General features: G+C 37.8%; 1 protein-coding gene across 1 annotated transcript; it reads right to left on the bottom strand.

Moving 5' to 3' along the window:
• Positions 1-7,738: 7,738 nt before the first annotated feature.
• LOC134648803 (N-acetylgalactosaminyltransferase 7) lies at positions 7,739-17,499 on the bottom strand. Its single transcript, XM_063503365.1, has 6 exons — positions 17,175-17,499; positions 15,617-15,779; positions 13,668-13,839; positions 10,221-11,157; positions 9,204-9,354; positions 7,739-8,012 (listed from the first exon to the last, which is right to left on the bottom strand). The coding sequence occupies exons 1-6, from the start codon at positions 17,365-17,367 to the stop codon at positions 7,862-7,864; spliced, it is 1,767 nt and encodes a 588-aa protein (XP_063359435.1). The 5' UTR covers positions 17,368-17,499; the 3' UTR covers positions 7,739-7,861.
• Between the last annotated feature and the right edge of the window lie 2,429 nt (positions 17,500-19,928).

Below are 19,928 nucleotides of genomic sequence, written 5' to 3'. Positions count from 1 at the left end.
ATAGGGAATCAATTTTTGTACAAAAAAAAAAACAAAAATCTAAGTTATTAACATAAAATTTCTTGTAACAAGCTAATTTTTTAAAAGTTCTTATGAAGGTATTTTTAGCGTCAGATACCTACAGCAATTTTAATTTTTTTACCCATCACTGGTCGTTATTGTTTACTATAATAAATAAGTTTAGAAATTTACTGCTCACGTTTCGAGGACGGTGTTTGAGCTGCATAATCCTAAAATCCTTTCTATGGACCGTCGGTTCTATAGTACATAAGGTCGGAAAGCCATTGAAATAGCATTTCATCCATAAAAACAAATATCGCCGGTTGAAAACCAAATATCGTTATAAGTGTTTTTTGTCGACCGAGTAACATCCCCTGTAAAACGTTTAACTTGATAAAAAAGACCAAGTACGGGTAGTTCGTAAAATGTTGATGTCAACTTTAGTCAGTCTTTTCAAAGGCCACGGGGATAATTCCGTTTTCGGAGTCGGTTGTATAGTTAAAAACTGAATTATACGCCATTAAATTCCGTTTTAATAAACAATAATGAGTCAAAAACCTTGAAAGTTTAAATCAGTGTTTCTCTGGTCGTACTTTTGCGGCATGATTTACTAAAGAAAAGAAAATATTTATGATAGCTCTATGAATCATTTTGTAAGTAAATTTATTACAATGTATACTTGATCGCTTTGGGGGTGACATGATCCCGGAATCATATCTCCCCTGAAGAAAAAGACAAAGTCTCCCCATACATAGTAAGATTATAAAACGTGCCGTACTCGAAACATGTGTTCGCGTATATCAATGTAATCCAAGTTAATCATCACTTCAATAAACAACAAATAAAATAAGCACACTCACTAACATAATTTCCATCTCATATTATAAAATAAATCCAGTTAAAGCTTACCGAAAATTGAATATAGTACGCAGAAAATCTTTCACCGTCCGCCATTTTTGAACCACTGACTTTTCCGATACAGTGCCATGACAGAACGTGAAGTTAGGAACGAATGAATGAGTGTTACCAGCGCAAAAAATTGTATCTCGTTTGGTTTGATTAAAAATGAAGTTTACCAAGTGTCCCCTAGGGATCGACCCTCCCCACCCTCACCTACATACTTATTTCCTACGCTACAGGTTCAAATTTCATTTTTCTTCTATGGATGGGCCCTTGGGAGGATAAATAAGTTTTTTTTATACACGGAAAAATTTACTGTTTTTTGTGCTCGTCTTTATAATGTGGACGTAGGTGCCAAGGAGGAAGCGCTGTTTAGCCTGTTTACAAATTGGTTCTTAAAGTGATGTGGTGCTAAGTCATGTAGGTATATGTTATTATTTATAAATGTACTCTCTTCCGCGTAATTTAGTAGGTACATTTGCCCTGTGATTTTGAATTAACTGTCGTAGTAACGTTACTATGTCAAAAATATATTTTTGATAGTGAGATAGTGAAACTAGTAATTAATAAAGCTGACATGCCGTAGCGCGTAGTCGTGTATTTCATAATTGTACAATTTAAACACATTCGCGAATATCTTCTAACATTACTATGTTAAACTTGCGTCTGAAAGACATGTCATTGTAGCTTACAGAGTTATTAGTTTCTTAACATTATACGTGTAATTTTATGTTAAGTATGTGTAAAGTCTATTTTTTTATTCGGTAGACTAAAATGACATTTCATAGTATGAAGATCATGTGTCATCTCATAGTATGAACTGTCATTTTAGTCTACCGAATAAAAAATAGACTTTAGTTAGAATTATGAATTTGACATTTAAGATGAATGATTGGTACTAATAGGTATTCGAAATTAATCAGTGGGTACTGCCGCTTTTGTGTAGATATACCCCTTTATTCATAAACGCGCTACAAACCTCAATTACCTAATAATCGTTTGTCCTTATCTATCATTTTGACTTATGTATTTGTAAGAAAAGGATAAAACATAATTTAAATCAGGCCCGTAAAGTTTTATGAATAAGGGGGTAGGATTAACAAATGTAACAATTTGATGAGACCAACATTAATAGATACGCACAACTAATGTATATTGCATCGAATGGTGGAGTCTGACAGATTGCAACAATCAATGTTTGTAAATTAGTGTACCTAACCAGATGTAGAAGCTCCACTGCTGATGTATTACGGCACAGGGTATGCCACCCCATAACTATGGTTAACTTAGCGTTCTATGTTCTACACAAGGCACATTTAAAGTATTTTTAGAATAATAGGGGATCGGATTGGCTATAGACATTTCAAACCACTTTGTTGCTTTCGATTCGTGAGTATAACATTTCAATGAATAAAGTCGTCATAATGTCGGTTTTAATTTTTCATTAGTAGTAAAACTTTGTATTTTTTATAAGTGAGCAAAAATCGCAAAAATGAAATGATACAAACACGAGTACAAACATGAACAAAAAATACATGATGTCTGTTATTTTGATGTTTAGGTATTTTTCGTTGGTCTGATCGAGGTCTGATCCCCTATTGCGAGTATGGACCTAAATGTGAGAGCTAAATAGCTATGAACACGATTATCGAGGTCGATAATGGCAAAATTTATTTTTATCTAGCTATAAAAAATATTTTTGTAATGTTATTGTGATAAAACTCGTCAATATTTTATAGTAATGTATTTAGTAATTTAAAATTGTGGGATATTTATAGCGTTTTAAAATAAAATGCAAAATTACATCTATGCAAGTATCTTATTCAAGAAGTTATGTAATAGAAATATCCCACAAGTCCCTAACATACGTTTCTATACGTGTCATTATAATTTAAGGATATCTAATTGATTAAAGACATTAAAACAATAAATATTAATTTATTTACATCGACCTTGAAAATATATAAAAAATGTCGGAATCACAGTAATACCTTTTGTGAGATTATCTCCAATCATGTGTATTAATAAACAGACTTATACATACTCTTAGTTCAGTGCTACAATCTTTTTAAGGATTTGTACAAAAGTATACATATGATACCAGGCAAGTTAGGGTAGTTGCCAACGTTTAAAATATACAGGTTGTTACCGAGGCGAGTCACCTTAACAGGATTCCGCCGTGCGCTCCTACGCATCAGATTTTCGCCAATAAAGGTGTGAAATATACAGTGTGACGAGACCTTTGATGGTCGCCAGGATTCGTGTTTCCGGCGGACCAGGGGGCCGATTTTTGAATTTCGATCGCTCGATTTCGTCACTCGAAAATCGGTGAAAACGGCGAAATGCTGATTTTTGAAATACGAGCGATAGAAATTGGGAATCTAGTGGTATTGACCACTCGATTTCAATTCTATTAGTAGAATTTACATGCCTCGTAGTGGAGATATTACTGAACGAAATACACGAAATCGAGCGGTCGAATTTCAAAAATCGGGCCCCAGTTCATATGGTTGCCACTTAGAGCCACTTGCTCCATCCCACTAACCCGAGGTTAAGCGGTTAAACCGTTAACTCAGTGTCAAATTGTACTGGTAACCATGGTAACTCCAGGGTAAACTCTGCTAACCCAGGGTTAGTGGAATGGTGCAAGTGGCACTGAGAAGGTTGGGCGGCATACTGATGTAAGTGGTGCATAATTGTTTTCCATCGTATTTTCTCGGAAATCATGCTACTTCAGTCAACCTCAGTACTTTTTGTACCGAGACTGACTGAAATAACAAGACACGTTCGTATGTTTCCGTGAAAATACGAATACGAACATAGGTACTTGCTTCTTATTACATATTTAAATTAAAAATGGTTGGTAGATACAAACTTAGTACCTACCTACTTAAGGTACTGCTTTTCTTATATTATATACGGTACCTAGTTGTGTCCAGTTTACAAAAATATAGGTGATTTAATTTTATTCCATTGACAAAAAAAGGGTTGGTTATGGGTTTTAACAACTCGACAATTTACACATTTACGACGTCAATACATAATTATATACATACATACAAGGAAGACAATAGATTACGGTTAATATATAAATAATCAGTCTAGAAAAACATTTTAGTGTCTACTTTTATAATAAGTAAGTACGTAATTTTCTTTATGTTCTACCTACAGAGTGTTGTAAGTTCCATCTGACTGAAAGTCCGTGTTACGTTTGCATCGAATCGGCGAGTTCGGTAGAAAGTTTTCGGCGCAGTGTACCTAAGGGTGGGTTGCACTGCACCACGCACGATCAACGAACTGAACTAAGTTAAATACACAGACTTAAATATACCATAGATGAAGCAAATATCACGATTTGTATTGAAACCAAGCGTGCCGACTTTTTACCACCTACTGTGACGTCACAGCCGCAATTTAGTGATGGGAAATCCTAACCGATTCAAAGACACCGATGCCCATCTGCCCCGCTACGATTCAACTGTCTTGCTCATACTCATATATTTTATATCTGCGGTCTCGCTCGCTCACTCCCCGCTCCCCCGCGATCCACGCCAAAAATCACAAATCGATTGTCATGAATGACATCGATTTTCTGACAGACGAATGATAAAAACAGACAAACGATTTTCTTCCCAACTTTTCCCTTCAATGAAACTGGTACTTTCAAAATCTATGACTGGATCATGTGGAAAACAAAAATAATGAAAGTTTCTTTTAACACAAAAGAAATCTATAACCCTACTAAACGTATAGGCAGAGTAGGCAGACATATAATCGTATGTGGTTAAATTACCCTTCTTTTTAAAAGTGTCGTGTAAAATAACAGGACATGATTTTTTTTTATCAATAACTACTAATAGTTTTTTTTTAATAGTTAATAATATATCATTAATCTGTCCGATATCGATTAAAATCGATTATTAGAAGCGATCGGTAGAACGAACAACACTAGTCGCTAAATTTGACGGACGAATGATAAACGGCCTGTACCACGAAGTCGAAGCGATGCGCGACAGTATCGCTAGTTCATCGTCTCTTAACTCACAACGTCAGATCAAACACGCAAAGCAAACGCGCAATGTAATGTAAATATAGTTTTGTAACGTTAATCTATAGTTACTTAGGTATATTATTAGAATCACAACTTGAAATACTTAAAAAATTGTTTTAAAATGAATTTACGCATAATCATTTTAAAATTACTTACCTGTCATAGGAAATATGTCCTTGCCCTTGGGTGCTTGCAATTTTTGGGCTGTTGCAGTTAATTATCACGCAACGAGGCATTTTTTAATTTTTTTACGGACTACCGGCTGCAACAACTGGCGCACGTGGAATGTCAATAGCGACGGCCAACCTCGACGCTTGGTCGGGGTTCGGACACGCAAAGTAGATGCATTTGCGTCATCTAGGTATATTTAAGTCTGTGCTTAAATAAGTGCAAGAAGTGTGGAAGTGGAGATTAAGATGAACATTTTACTCGGATATTTTCTTTAGCATATTTAATCTTTTTGGCGAATTACGAAGACGTTTTCAGCCAATTTGATGTAACCGACCCTAAATGTAATAAGACTAAGTAATAAAGCTTTAATGAGAATATAACAAAAAAAAAACGATAATGGAGCCGTAAATTTACATTTATACGTATTGTTCGTTTTTAAAGAAGCTATATTGTGATTGCAATTGAATATTTACTTAAATTGATATGCAACATAATAAGAAAGTAAAACAATATACATAATAATATATGAGCAAGAGACAGTCAAATGTAGTTTAAATATGTTTTTTTATTTGGTAGACTAAAATGACATTTCATAATTAGAACATAAAATAACATTTCATAACATGAAATGTCATTTTAGTCTACCGAATAAAAAAATAGACTTTTAATAACGCAGATAACGTAAAATAAAGAAATAAGACGCAGCTCTTTACGCCTGGTTGGAATGAAATATTTTGAACTGTCTCGGTATCTTTAATAAATTTGAAGAAATTTTGGCAAGTAGGTAGTCATTCATAACTTCTATTTACTACACGAAAATTGTCAAATAAAGATAAATTTTATTATAATGATATAACTAGGCATTAATTGTTAAATACACAATCTAGTTAAATTATAAACTTGTTATAGGCTAAAGTTGCCTATAAACCGATTGCTAAGAGCATTCTACAAAATAGGAGTTGTTTTAGCGCTAATGATCCCTGGCTGTATAAATAGTGCGTGTATTACCCATAGAATTTCTTAAATTTATTAAGTACCTTATGAGAGTTGTGAGCATTTTATATTATAAGTTATAACCGATACTTTCATAAAAGTACGAATGGTACTTACTATCTCAACCATTTATACCTAAAGTAAATCAAATGTTTTATTTGTTTTAAATACAAATATAACGATTCAGTAACGTTGTCAAAACGTCTACTAAATTGTGATTAGTTGATTACACAAACTGTGACTGACATCGCCGAACTGTGTTTTTTTTTCGGGTACATACTCCAATTTTAATAATTTATTTACTTCTAAAATGGTAGAACGAAATTATAAAGGTACGCCACGTCGAACAATGACAAGTTTGTTTCACAAATGTTAACTTAAATAATTTTCAAATAAAATAAAAATATTAAACATTAATTCGAACGGGTAAATAAACCTCTGTCCCTTTGAAAACTTGCATAGTTACGCTACTGACCATGAGTGCAGTCAGCTAATAACTCGTAGTTCTGGGCTGAGCTAAATACTCTTACAGGAGAACCTACAATACGATCGCAGAGACCGGCAACTCAGCCTGAGTAATTGAGCAATGAACATTGAACGTACATTGTTGTTGGGTAATTTATTAGTATTACACGTAACCCCGTTGCAATAAGTCTTACGACTAGTTAGTTATCTGTGTTCTCCAAGGTACACAATTACACATATGCAAAATATACATCGGCTAGGATTTGCTTAAAATGTTAATAGATAATAATATATGTCTGTTCTTCATTTACTGCGGGGAAAAGGTGGTAATTATGTCTTTACCCAACTACGGGAATGTATACGTAAGTTTGTGTCTTGTGTTCCATCCTAGGGTTAAAACTACCTTTTCAAACGTTTTCCTTGGCTAGGAGAATAGAAATAAGAATAGCACGAGACATAGCATCAATATCTCCGTAAAACAATAAAAAATAATAGCTCAGAGATGTACTCTGACAAGTGACACGACTAATTAAATTTAAAAATAAATAAATGCATACATTTCATAACTTTTGTCTTATTCTGACATTACTGACCGTATAGAACAAAAATAAAACATAATAATTCTAAGCACACTGTAACCTAATTTATTCGGTTACTGCAGTCGATGGAGTTTTAAAATAACTGACGTGGCATTCATTCACGGCCATACAGTTTGCATTAACAGTCCACGTCTAATCAAAAGGCCATGCCCATTGCCAGAAGGAGGAATCGTTTAGTTCTACGAAAGGCAACAAAAATTATTAAAGATCTATTCTCTCATCTCAATCATAAAATCATAATTTAATAAAAAGGAGGCTGTATATAAAGTTTGTGATTGATTACTAATGCCTCCAGTTGTAATAAGTCGTTTGGGTGGTAAACGAGACCAAGATATGCTGTCTGAGCTTAATATTGTAACATTATATGTTTTAAGGCGGTTGTCACACTAACACGAGGTCCGAGGAGATATATATGCAGCGAAATTACTCAAATGCAACTGTAGGGGACGGTGGTGAAAGGAGTGAAGACGTTTCAAGTTATAGCGACCGCTGGTGTATTCCCAGCTTGATAAATAAGCGCACCAGAAATTCGATACACCCGGATAAACTGTCAGAGTTCACGAGTAAGATCTATTTAGCCGCACATTTTAGGCCACTTTTCGTTTTTTTGCTTCACACCGTCGCACGCGTCAGCATGGCCTCGAACACATAGGTATAGTATTTAGAGTTAGAGTGTGGGGTATCACCAGCCGGGCTTTTTGTGGGTGATGGTCCACTGCTGGTAGGTGTTGCGCGGGTCGCAGGGCGCCAGCGCCAGGGTGCGCGCGTGCGGCTGCAGCGTTAGGCAGTAGCCGTGCAGCCGGTGGATTATATGGTGGTTCTCTTCGTCGTACCTGCAAATGTATAATTATATGAGAAGATCCGTTGTAAGAAATTTCTACTTTAATATACTGTTTTGTTGTGTGCCTACTAATACATTCGTAAATTGTGTAAAGTGTCATTCAATAGAACTTGCTAACTATGTAGACTAAAGTTACTAGTAAATTGACATTCAGTGTCAATTTTAGTATGGCGGTTTGTTTACATAGCAAGTTCTATTGAATGACACTTTATGGGGTTGCTTGGCTAAATCCCGTAAGAAGTTTTTTATAAATTTACATTTGGGGACAATATTACAGAGATCAACCTAGCCCCAAATTAAGAAAATTTTGTACTATGGGTACTATAGGCGCCGATATACATGCTTAAACAAATATTCGTGATAAACACACAAATAAATGCCCTTACAGGGATTCGAACCCGGGACCTCCTGCTTCGTAGCAAAGATAAGTTCGTAGGCGGGGTCAGGAGAAAGTTTAGGAAATAAAAGTACCTCAACTATTACTGCGGCCAGCCTGCTGGGTACACTGCCTGCTGGCGGTGAGTTGGAGGGTGTATTTTATTTGTAGGTTTTTTTTTGTTTCTTATTAATGTGTATTTTTAGAGTGAGTTGACGAAGCCTGTTGCGGATTTTATCGCTGTAGTTTTTTTGTGACGATGCCTGTAGCTGATTGTAAATTTGTGTTTACCTGACGAAGCCTGCGTTGCGGATATAAAAGTATGTGTTGCGAACGCAACCTTTATATTTGTATAAAATCTCAATACCTATATTCCTAATGCAGTAGCTAAACGCGGCCGTCGGGCTCGGCTAGTATTCGGAAGCTTTTTCTTAAGCACCAATAGGAGCGTTCCACATACTTTGTATCGCGGCCAATTAGAGGCACCTAAATTTAAACCACCTTTTGTACTGATCAAATATTGCAAATCACTCTCTCCTCAGCCTTCATACAATAACTACACCACTTCTACATTTAACCGTTTTGGCAAGAACCTTTGTAAACCAGTACTTTGGAGAATTATATCAGTTCACTAAGAATTTAAGCTTTTTATTTGAGTCGTCGAGCTCCTGACCTGCACGGCGGCTACTATGGTCTCTGAATAAAATTAAATCCTACTATTACACAAAAGTAAGATCTAAAACGTTTGCCTTAGCAATATTGCCTAAAGCTGGTCTGATCATGCAACAATGAGACCCGCTAGCTCACCTCCAGGGCCCGTCGACGGTGCCGAGCCGGCAGATGGCCTGCTTGACGCTGTCGGCGTCGGCCTCGACGCAGCGCTCGCCGACGCCGAGCTGGCCGGCCGCGTTCAGCCGGAACAGCTGGTTGTTGCCGGCGCCGTGACATGTCGACGTGCCTGTTACACGTTGTCCTTATGTCAAGTGATAGTAACGAAATAGTACATTATTGTCGAGGCTCGGAAGTAGCTACATGCTGGCTGAGGATTCGTTTTAAACGGACGACCTTGGCAGTCCGTTTAACTGAATCCGAAGCCAGCATGTAGCCTTCCAGCCGAGTCATATATAGTGCTTTTCTCAAAAATGGTGCAAGAAATAGAAATATTTTACAGAAGTAACGTTTTAATTTTCACAGAAAAAACTAAAACCATTAAAAGATTTGCTTTGCCGCCTTTAAAAAAAATGGAAGTGTATTTTTCTGCTGAAAATACGTCAACCTATTTGAGACACCTAAATAGTCGCGGTACCAACATTGCAATAATAAGTGCTGATCATCTGTTTGGCTGTTTAACGGACCTATGCCTTCATTTGATATGGCCATTTAAACTTTTAAAAAGTTTGGAACTCGTTAAATAATGGAATTTGTATGCAACATCGCAGTCCCGAAATCGAGACTGCAATGTTTTTAACTTTTTAATTTTTTGACTGACCATAAACTACGCACTTCGCGACCAATTTTTTAACCGGCAACGTCGACTTTGCCGTCCATTTTTGAGAAAAATAACTATGATACACTTTGATAATTTTTTTTTATTTATTTAAATTAGTCCTTTTTTGCCTCTACTCGGGCGCAGCGGGAATCGCCTTTATACTTTTTCTTTTTTTTTGCTTGGAGGGTTAATACCCCATTTAATTTTAAGCAAGTTTAAAACTGATTAATAATAAGTTTAATCATACCTCCCATACAACTTATTATTCTTAAGTAAGGATTGCCATGTATGGAGTGAAAACTTACTTATTTCTCTACAGTTAAAATGAAGCTTACCAATATATGCAGGCGCCGCCTTGCCCATGGTGTCGAGGCACACGTTCCCGGCCTTGTTGCGCACCATGCCCCAGCGCACGTTCTTCGGCAGCTTGGGGAACTTGTCGTACACGTCGTACGCCACGTTGTCCATGAACCACTTGAAGTCCTTGCACTTGAGCTTCTCCTTCAAGGCCACTTGCTCGCTTATATCCCCCATATCCAAGAACCTCGCCATCGGCTCTCTAGTGTAGAAATATTCCTTGTGCTCCTCGTCGAACCACGTTTCGATTACTCTCTTGTAGTTTATAGTTATCAGGGAACCCTTGCGATTCTTCGCCAAGTTGCCAAACGAGTAGGGCATGAATGCTCTGTAAACGTGACCTACTCTGGAACACGGCACCCACTCGATGCTGCCGCCGCACTGCCAAATTTTAAAGCTGAGCTCGAAATTCTCGCCCCCCCAAACTAATAAACCGGGGTCATATGCTCCGATTTCCAGGAAATACTTCCTGTTTATGGCAAAAAGACCGCCCGCGTGTGTAGGGCTCTTGTAAGGCTCGGATTTGTGCGAGTGTTTGCTGGCTTCTCGGTCGGGTACTTCGTTTTCTTTGTAGAGCATTCCCCACTCGAAGATGCCTCTGAAGTTGGTGTCGTGTGCGTACACGGGCCTGTACTCGAAGGTCCTGTGGTCGACTCCATCTATAACTGGGACGGTCATAGTCTTGTAGTCTCGGTAAATGGGCGCGAGCAGCGGCGGCAGCCAGTTCACGTTGACCTCGCAATGAGCATCGAGGAACACTATAACATCCCCTGTCGCCTCCTGGGCGCCCCTGGAGCGGGTTCTGATAAGCCCCTCTCTCTGCGAATTGCGAATTAAACGCACTTTGCCTTTCCATCGCTTTATGTAGTTATCGAGATTTGACTTCAGGTTATCCTTATCGGAATAATCATCCACCTAGAAATAAAACACGTGAATACTTAAATGTGTTTCTTTGAAATTGAGAAAAAGGAGTTTTTACGACCTAGATTTACCTATACATATCTAGTGTAAGTAGTGAATAATTTTCTCGGATCGTATTTTCTCAGAAACCTTCGTATTTATCATGTGCCATCAGATACATCGGAGCGGCCAGCTGTTAAAAATATCTGAATATGCACATTAACGTCTTGAAAAGTCGTTCAGGTTTTTGTGAACAGCTTGGCCACTCCAATATATCGGATGGCAACAACTGTACGTATATCATTACTACATATTACGAAAAAAAACCGGCCATGTGCGAGTCGGACTCGCGTTCCAAGGGTTCCGTAGATTCCACAAATTTTAACAATATTTTTTTTAATGAAAAGTGAGTAAAATGTCTTTAAAAAACCCGTAGGGGTCGGATCAAAAACTATATAAGTACTTAAGTCCGACTCACGCTTGACTGCACATTTTTAATAGGTTTTCCTTTCATCTATAGGTAAAGAACTATTAAGTGTATTTTTTTCAAAATGTTAGAGCCAGTAGTTTCAGAGAAAAAGGGGGGGGGGGGATGGTCATTTTTTGCCTATTTTCTTCAATAACTGCTAAACTATTTTATCTTAAAATTATAAAAAAATAATATATTTTAGATTACAACTTTCGCGTTTTGAACACATATAAACTCATATCTATAGACGGGTCTAACGCGAAATTTATTCCATTACATTTATTTACCGACGTTTCGACACAGGTTTCACTGGGCATGGTCGCGGCTAACTGACGTCCCAGCAAAATGTCAAAACAGAGATTTGTGCAACTACCCGACGAAAAGAGTATGAAAAAGTTTGGGGTAGACATCACATTTTCAAACCACCCACTACACATAATATTAAAGTTGTAGATCCATTGGCTTTAACTTTAATTTCGCGTTAGACCCGTCTATAAATGTGAGTTAATATATATTTGAGATTCTCAAAATGAGCTCGTTCATTTGATATGTAACACGATATAGTTTGAAAAACTTTATTTTTTTAATTTGCTCTTTTACCCCCCAAAAGTGGCCTCCATATTTAAAATTCATTTGTTTACGTTACATGTATTTTTAACAATATGTTTTTTTAATGAAAAGTGAGTAAAATCTCTTTAAAATACCCGTAGCGGTCGGATCAAAAACGAAGTACTTAAGTCCGACTCACGCTTGACTGCACATTTATAATAGGTTTTCCTGTCATCTACAGGTAAAGAACTATACTATTTAGTGTATTTTTTTCAAAATTTTAGACCCAGTAGTTTCAAAGATAAAGGGGGGGGGGGGATGGTCATTTTTAGGGTTCCGTAGCCAAATGGCAAAAAACGGAACCCTTATAGATTCGTCATGTCTGTCTGTCTGTCCGTCCGTCTGTCCGTCTGTCTGTCCGTCCGTATGTCACAGCCACTTTTTTCCGAAACTATAAGAACTATACTGTTGAAACTTGGTAAGTAGATGTATTCTGTGAATCGCATTACGATTTTCACACAAAAATAGAAAAAAAACAATAGATTTTGGGGGTTCCCCATACTGTGAACTGAAACTCAAAAAATTTTATTCATCAAACCCATACGTGTGGGGTATCTATGGATAGGTCTTCAAAAATGATATTGAGGTTTCTAATATCATTTTTTTCTAAAATGAATAGTTTGCGCGAGAGACACTTCCAAAGTGGTAAAATGTGTCCCCCCCCCCTGTAACTTCTAAAATAAGAGAATGAAATAACTAAAAAAAATATATGATGTACATTACCATGAAAACTTCCACCGAAAATTGGTTTGAACGAGATCTAGTAAGTAGTTTTTTTTAATACGTCATAAATCCCCTCAATACGGAACCCTTCATGGGCGAGTCCGACTCGCACTTGGCCGCTTTTTTGTTTATATTCTTGAATAACTGCTAAACTATTTATATTAAAATTATAAAAAAAATATATTTGAGATTCTCGAAATGAGCTCTTTCAATTGATATATAACACGATATATTTTGTAAAAAAATATTTTATAATTTGCTCTTTTACCCTTCAAAAGTAGCCTCCATATTTAAAATTAATTTGTTTACGATACATGTACGTCTTTGGGTCACAAACTTACATATGTGTGCCAAATTTCAACTTAATTGGTCCAATAGTTTCGGAGAAAATAGGCTGTGACAGACGGACGGACAGACAGACGCACGAGTGATCCTATAAGGGTTCCGTTTTTTCCTTTTGAGGTACGGAACCCTAAAAAGCAACATAAGTACTAAAGATGTTATTGACAGCGATCGAGCAAGAGTTTCTGAAGCAGAAGTTACTTAAGTTAGAAGAGTAAGGGGTGTTGCCCCCGCTTTATTGGCACCACCTCGTGCAGTAGGTATGTGCGGCGGCGAGCGGTCGATAAGGGTTGGAGAAGCCGTCATTGTGGAACCTGATGATCCACAACGTGGAGGGAAGCTCCGTCGGGCAGAGCCAGTACTTGTAGTGTGCAGTACTCACCAGCACCACCTCGTGCAGTATGTTCGGCGGCGAGCGATCGATGACGGTGTGCACGGTGCGCATCAGTACGGAGAAGCCCTCGTTATGGAACACAATGATCACCGACGTAGAGGGCAACTCTGTTGGATAGTGCCAGTATTTGCACTCTTCCAAGCGCGTGTCGGGGATCGACCTGTAGGGAGATACGTTGCTTTAATTATATATACAGGATGGCCAACTTAGAGGTATACAACTTTTTTTTGCCGCCATTTTATTTTGGCGGTAAATATGACAGTTATTGCATAAAAATTAGTTTGTGTAGATACGGCAAATTTATTATGGAGCGTTTTATGACGGAACAACGTGTTTTAATCATTAAAAACAATAGAAACATTAAAAATAACGTTTCCCGGTCGATTAATTTCGAGAAACGGTGACATTGACTGGCCCCCAAGATCGCCTGATTTAACAGCTGTGCAGCAGAATGAAAAGGGTTCGCATCTGCCATGCTGCTAGAGGTGGACATTTGTCTGACATTATTTTCCATGTGTAATTGCTGACCCTACATATTATATTTAACAAGGAATACTTAATATTTTTTATGTTTTATAGAATAAAATTTCAACAATAAAGTGTATACTTCTTATTTGGCCACCCTGTAGTTTTACTCGTTCCTACAGGCAGCAAAGCGCGTCGACTTAGAGCAAAGCGACCAAAACTGGACCTTCATAGGCGATGATGATGTAGTGATGATGTTTATCATCTAACTTAGGTAATTGTTATTTAAACATTTGACGTACGTCAAATAGATTTAGTAAACAATCGTTTTGTAGTCTTTAACACAATGCAAACACTTTGAGTTTTGACTCTCACCTATGGTAAAGTCGGCAATACTTTATATTCGAACCAAATATTAGCTCAATTGTGGCTACGTGGATATTAGGTACCTACCACGCCTCCTCTTGCGACGTCACACTATCCTGAATGTGGTTCCATGTGAACTGGCTGACGTATTAACAAAACCTAACTCCTATCGTGTAGATAACTGTAAACGAACGAACGAAGGTAATCACCTGGCGCAAGTAATTATAAGTGAAAAACACGCTAATTGACAAACCAAACGGTGTCAGATCAGAGGGGCTACCGCGAAAATCGTATATCGCAAATTGCGGGCATTTTTCTCTGTCACTCTAATTACCTACGCCTTCATTGTAGTAAAAGAGAAAGATCCCCGCAATTTGCGAAATTCCGTTTTCGCGGTAGCCCCTCAGATGTCATAATTTCTTTTGGGAAAAATCATTATACTTCTTATGGTATTTTAATTTAGGGCATTCTATATACCCCTGGACAAATTATTTTTTACTACCTATAAGTTAAAATTTAAGAGCTCCACAAAAAAACGTACGCTACGCTATCGTTGAACATTGTTTCTGATAAGGAACCGTGAAATGTTTCAATCATAAACGGTATTCAAACCATAGCGATTTCACCGGATTATACGTGGTACTTATTACAAAACAATTATCCAACCGATTATATTTTCTGCAAAGTAAAATAGCTTTAAAGATTAAAATCCTGTTTATAAAAAAGTGTTGTTTTTGTTTATACAAATAGTTTATGGAAAAAATTAAGGTCCTTGATCATGATTACTTATACGAAATATTACGATTGCAACAGAAAAGATAATATATATGAGAATTTATAGACGCTTAAACAAATTTCCAACAACATTGGCAAACCAGTCTTGGTGAATAGCAAAACCTGTTGGAAACTTCTATAAATAACTTTGTTTACTTTCTCCATTAATTCATGGCAATAATGTTGGGGGCAGCTATGTTTATGTCATACTCGCTCTCCGACTCGGCCACGTCCTTGGCACGGTCGTGCGACATGTCGTGGAAGGGCTTACCGTCGTGCCCGGCCTGGCCACTGGCTTGTTACAAATGTTACACATAGAGAACAGGTCTCACCTGTTCATGGCGATCATGTCGGAGGCGGCTATGTTCATGCCGTACTCGCTCTCCGACTCGGCCACGTCGTTGGCGCGGTCCTGTGACATGTGGTAGGGCTTGCCTTCCTCGCCGGGCCCGACCACCGACCGCCGCGCTTTGGGTTCGAAGTTACCCAACACATCTGGAACAAATTAGCACAGTTCATACTATACAAAAATCTAATAATCCTGAATACAGTAACACAAAGAAATTTCATGACGAGGATATTATGATCATGGACACATATTATACCAGTAAAATTACTGCTTGCCCTGTTTCTCCTGTACATTTCAAGTTAGCAAATCCTATAATAAATGAAGGGTTTTATGCTACAAACCCCTTCTACTTATACTAACTTCTCTAGATCAAACACAGCTCCACTAACAGTGGCAGGTTTACCCTAAGGCCAAGTAGGCACGAGGGTAGAGTGGCAACATATTAGGCGCGGAATTTAGCAGTCTATCTATATGATGGCTGAGAAAGGGGTAGCTAGTACTTACTACAGGGCCTGGGGCCTTAGGGCAACCAACACTGCAAATCTGCCACTGTCAACTAACTAAAGGGTACTTAAATAAAACCCACAAGAAATAGTTTCTTCAAAGAATATGTTAAAGGAAAATAAGGATTTAATAAATATAATATTTATAATGATTGCTACATATCACTTACATGAAGCACAAGATATACAAGAATACAAGGTCTCACACAGGGAACTGTTGGAAGATATTTTTACCTGGGGAATGTCTAATGGATCCATCTGATAAGCTAGGATTATCCGGGGCAAACATGTTGTAACGATCTGAAAGCTCACACCAATAAGGAGAAGGTATATTAACTACCGTGTGCTAAATTTTAGTATGGACAGTCCCATCATCAATTGGTGATAATAACTAAGTATTGAACACAACATGAAATGCAGTTTTATAGTAATTTAAATATTACTATAAATAGTACATTCAGTAGTAACCTCATGCCAATATTTGTAAACATGGGCTCAGCGCACCCTTATGTATATGATAAATAGTTCAACTTCAAAATATGAGTAGGAGGTTCAAAATATTTTAATATTTTTTTGTTTGTATCACTTTCTTCCTGTGATTATTTCCTATAAACAAGTTTCTTTTTCATACACATTCATTGATTTACCATCTTGATTCTACCTACTGTGAATGAAAACATTTTATGGTAACAGGACAATAATAATTATATTACTTGGTAATTAATTCATATATATATTCTTGCAGTTGAAACATGTATTTTGTAATAATTAATACATACACTTTCCATATATATTACAAGCCAAGCTCAGTACATAATGAATTGAGTTCACCTTTATCAAATTAAAAACAATTTACATGCAGTTTGATTAGTATAATTTCAATGAAAATCGTCATAATCGCACGCCTGGTGTCGTGCAGGCAATAAAAACAATGCGATCGAGAACCGGCCTTTACGTCGCGTCTCACCCCATTGGGCCACATAACTGTAACTATTTACTTATCCAGTTCAACTTCAGCGAAAACAAAAATACACTTACCGGTTTTCAGGGTCGGATAAACATGATGGTGCGATTTGAAAGAATTACTAAGGGAGTCCGAAACTATTACATCCTCTTGTTTGACGACGTTTTCATTTGACCACTTGTGTAGAGCGTAAATGAGCATCAGTAAAATTGCACATACACCACCCATTCGCGCGATCCTTCCGCGTCTTAAATTTGTTATCCGCATTTTGTAAGTATTTAAAATAAGTTCATTACAAATTTGTGTTAATTTAAAGCAATTATATTACTTTAAGCCGGATAACAGCAACACGATTCAACGAAATGCAATCGAATCGAATGACGTGACGTCGACTGACGTTTGTTGACAACGTCAACTGCCACCAGGGTTGCCAACTCCAAATTTTTTTTACCCCTAGAGCTCAACTTAAAAACTCCTAAAACTGTACTATTGTTTTGGAAAATCCACTAAATAAAAAATAAAAGAAATTATGCGTTTAATTAATTCTTTATTGATACATTTTCCAGAATTTCGTACATTAAATCATTTTCAACCGGTTCGACATTTTGAAATAAAATAAAAAATCAAAAATTCGCACCGCATCGCGACCTTGGAGCGGTTCTAGGAATAGCTCGTACTGGCGTGGGCTTCCACAGTCCACACCATCGCACCGAACCGTCAAAACGGTGCGATCCTAGTTTACATACTGCCGCACACGTGTGCCAGTGTTGCCAAGTGTCCAATATTTCCGTGTTTTTCAACGAATTTTTGCCATGAATACCTTAAGATTTAATTTAAATTATTGTGGGTCCGCTTTTTTAGAGGTAGATGAAGGGCCTGAGGTAATATAGCTGGTCAAGCAAATCTTGGCAGTAAAAAAAGGCGCGAAATTTAAATTTTCTATAGGACGATATCCCTTCGCGCCTACATTTTTCAAATTTGCCGCCTTTTTCTACTGACAAGATCTGCTTGACCAGCTTTATAATACACTTTTATGCCTGAAAATCTTTGGGAATCTACGTCCTTAAAGCACTGCTTCCGCATTTTTGCAATTTCATCAACTGGCTACATTGCCGTCCAGTTTGGCATTGACATATTCCACTATCATAATTTGAAAATGACAGCTGTCAAACGGTGCGATGCAGCCTACACACTAGGGAAATTGGTGCGGAGCGCACCAGTATTATTACTTGTCAGTTGGTGCGACGTGCATGCCAATCACACCACTATTAATAGTAATTATGTGCGATGGAAGCTTACACACTATCGATACGTGCGCCGCACCGCACTACTGTTACTGTTAGGTACTACTTTAACGTGTGCACACCCGTCGTCCTCAAGTTTGCCAACAAATCCAATAATCAACAGCCACGACGCCACAGAGCCAAAATAGAGCGCTAATAGCTTATTCACACGACACTTTTGGTGGGGCCCAATACCTATATCAAGCTTATAGCCTTAACAGACTACCGCACGTATACCCTGCCTTGACCCTCCTTGCATCTCCCTGATCCGCCGTAACGTACTTGCTTTTTATTATTAGGCCGGAACATACGGACTTTCTATTCGTCTTCCGTATGAAATGGCATGTGCAAATAAGCAAACCAGACAGCTGTATGAATGTGTATAGCGAAGTTCCGTTCACACATCATCATCATCATCATGGTCATTTCGTAAGAAAATCGGGTAAACATTCCGTATGTATGTGGCCGACCTAACACTGCCCGACCCGACAAGGGGGCCTGACCAAAAGGATGGTCTGAACCACATTTAAAGCGACGAAAGATCATATAATCACGTTACAATTCACTGTGTAGCGTAAATCGGAACGTTCAGCCGTGTATTTCCTTCTCAGTCGCACTTGCGAGTTTAAGCAACACAGAGTGGGATACACTAATATATCGAGAACGTTTCGTTTCCAGTAGTGTTGAGTCGCTCACTCGTGAGGCACCTCATTTGTACCACTCATTATGTTAATTTGTCGCAGTACTTCGTACCGCAAAAATGTCTTACTTCACTCCTCTATTAATTTTACTCCTTTACTCGCGCGCATCACAAACACCTCTTGCCACCATCAGACAAATCATTCACACACTTCAAATTTCAAATAACTCTTATCCGTTCAAATTCACTCGCGAGTCTCGCGATCCTCAAAACTCGTACAACTCGCAAGAGAGTCACTGGATCGCGCGAGGCGCTAGGTGCTCGCCTGCTCGCCGACACTCAAAACTCAAATGTCTCAAATGAAGAAACGAGTAATGGTTCACACTGTCAACTGCCGAACTACAAACCTTATTGCAACGACAAAAGGTCCACCGAGAAATGCGTTGAGTTTGTACCACTCACCGCCTCTCTGTGACATGAACCCCTCAAAAATCCTTTCCAAATGAAACAATGAATTAGAAATACCCAAAGAGGGAGTGAGACAGACACGCGACGTACTTGAATATCGCTGAAAAATTGTCACTGTTGGAATTAATGGAATAGTCGATGCTGAAAATATGCTAGTACCTCACCTCATTTGAAGTAAGACATTGTAACACCTCATTTTAGAAAATGAGGTACTCATACAAACTCATTTTAAATTGATGTCCTACCCATCACTTTTCCAGTATAGTATGTAGCTTCTCACATCGTGAACACTTTTACAAAAATCCCTAAAAAATCCACTAAAAATATTTAGTCCCTAAAAAAACCACTAGTTGCTTTTTTTTCCCCTAAATTTAGTGGTAAAACCCCTAAGTTGGCACCCCTGACTGCCACTGCCAGTATAGCCTGACCAGTAATAT

This window comes from Cydia amplana, chromosome 1 (assembly GCF_948474715.1).
Source record: "Cydia amplana chromosome 1, ilCydAmpl1.1, whole genome shotgun sequence".
Lineage (NCBI taxonomy): Eukaryota > Metazoa > Arthropoda > Insecta > Lepidoptera > Tortricidae > Cydia > Cydia amplana.
The sequence above is the reverse complement of the archived record's forward strand: the minus strand, read 5'-3'. Positions and strand labels throughout refer to the sequence as shown.

What these genes read in the sequence shown, in the direction of transcription:
- LOC134648803 (XM_063503365.1), bottom strand. Translation starts at nt 17,367, where the DNA reads ATGCGGATAACAAATTTAAGACGCGGAAGGATCGCGCGAATGGGTGGT. An exon ending in GACATGATCGCCATGAACAG is followed by an intron (nt 13,840 to 15,616) that starts GTGAGACCTGTT and finishes ATCTCCCTACAG; the next exon opens with GTCGATCCCCGACACGCGCT. An exon ending in TACTGCACGAGGTGGTGCTG is followed by an intron (nt 11,158 to 13,667) that starts GTGAGTACTGCA and finishes TTTTATTTCTAG; the next exon opens with GTGGATGATTATTCCGATAA.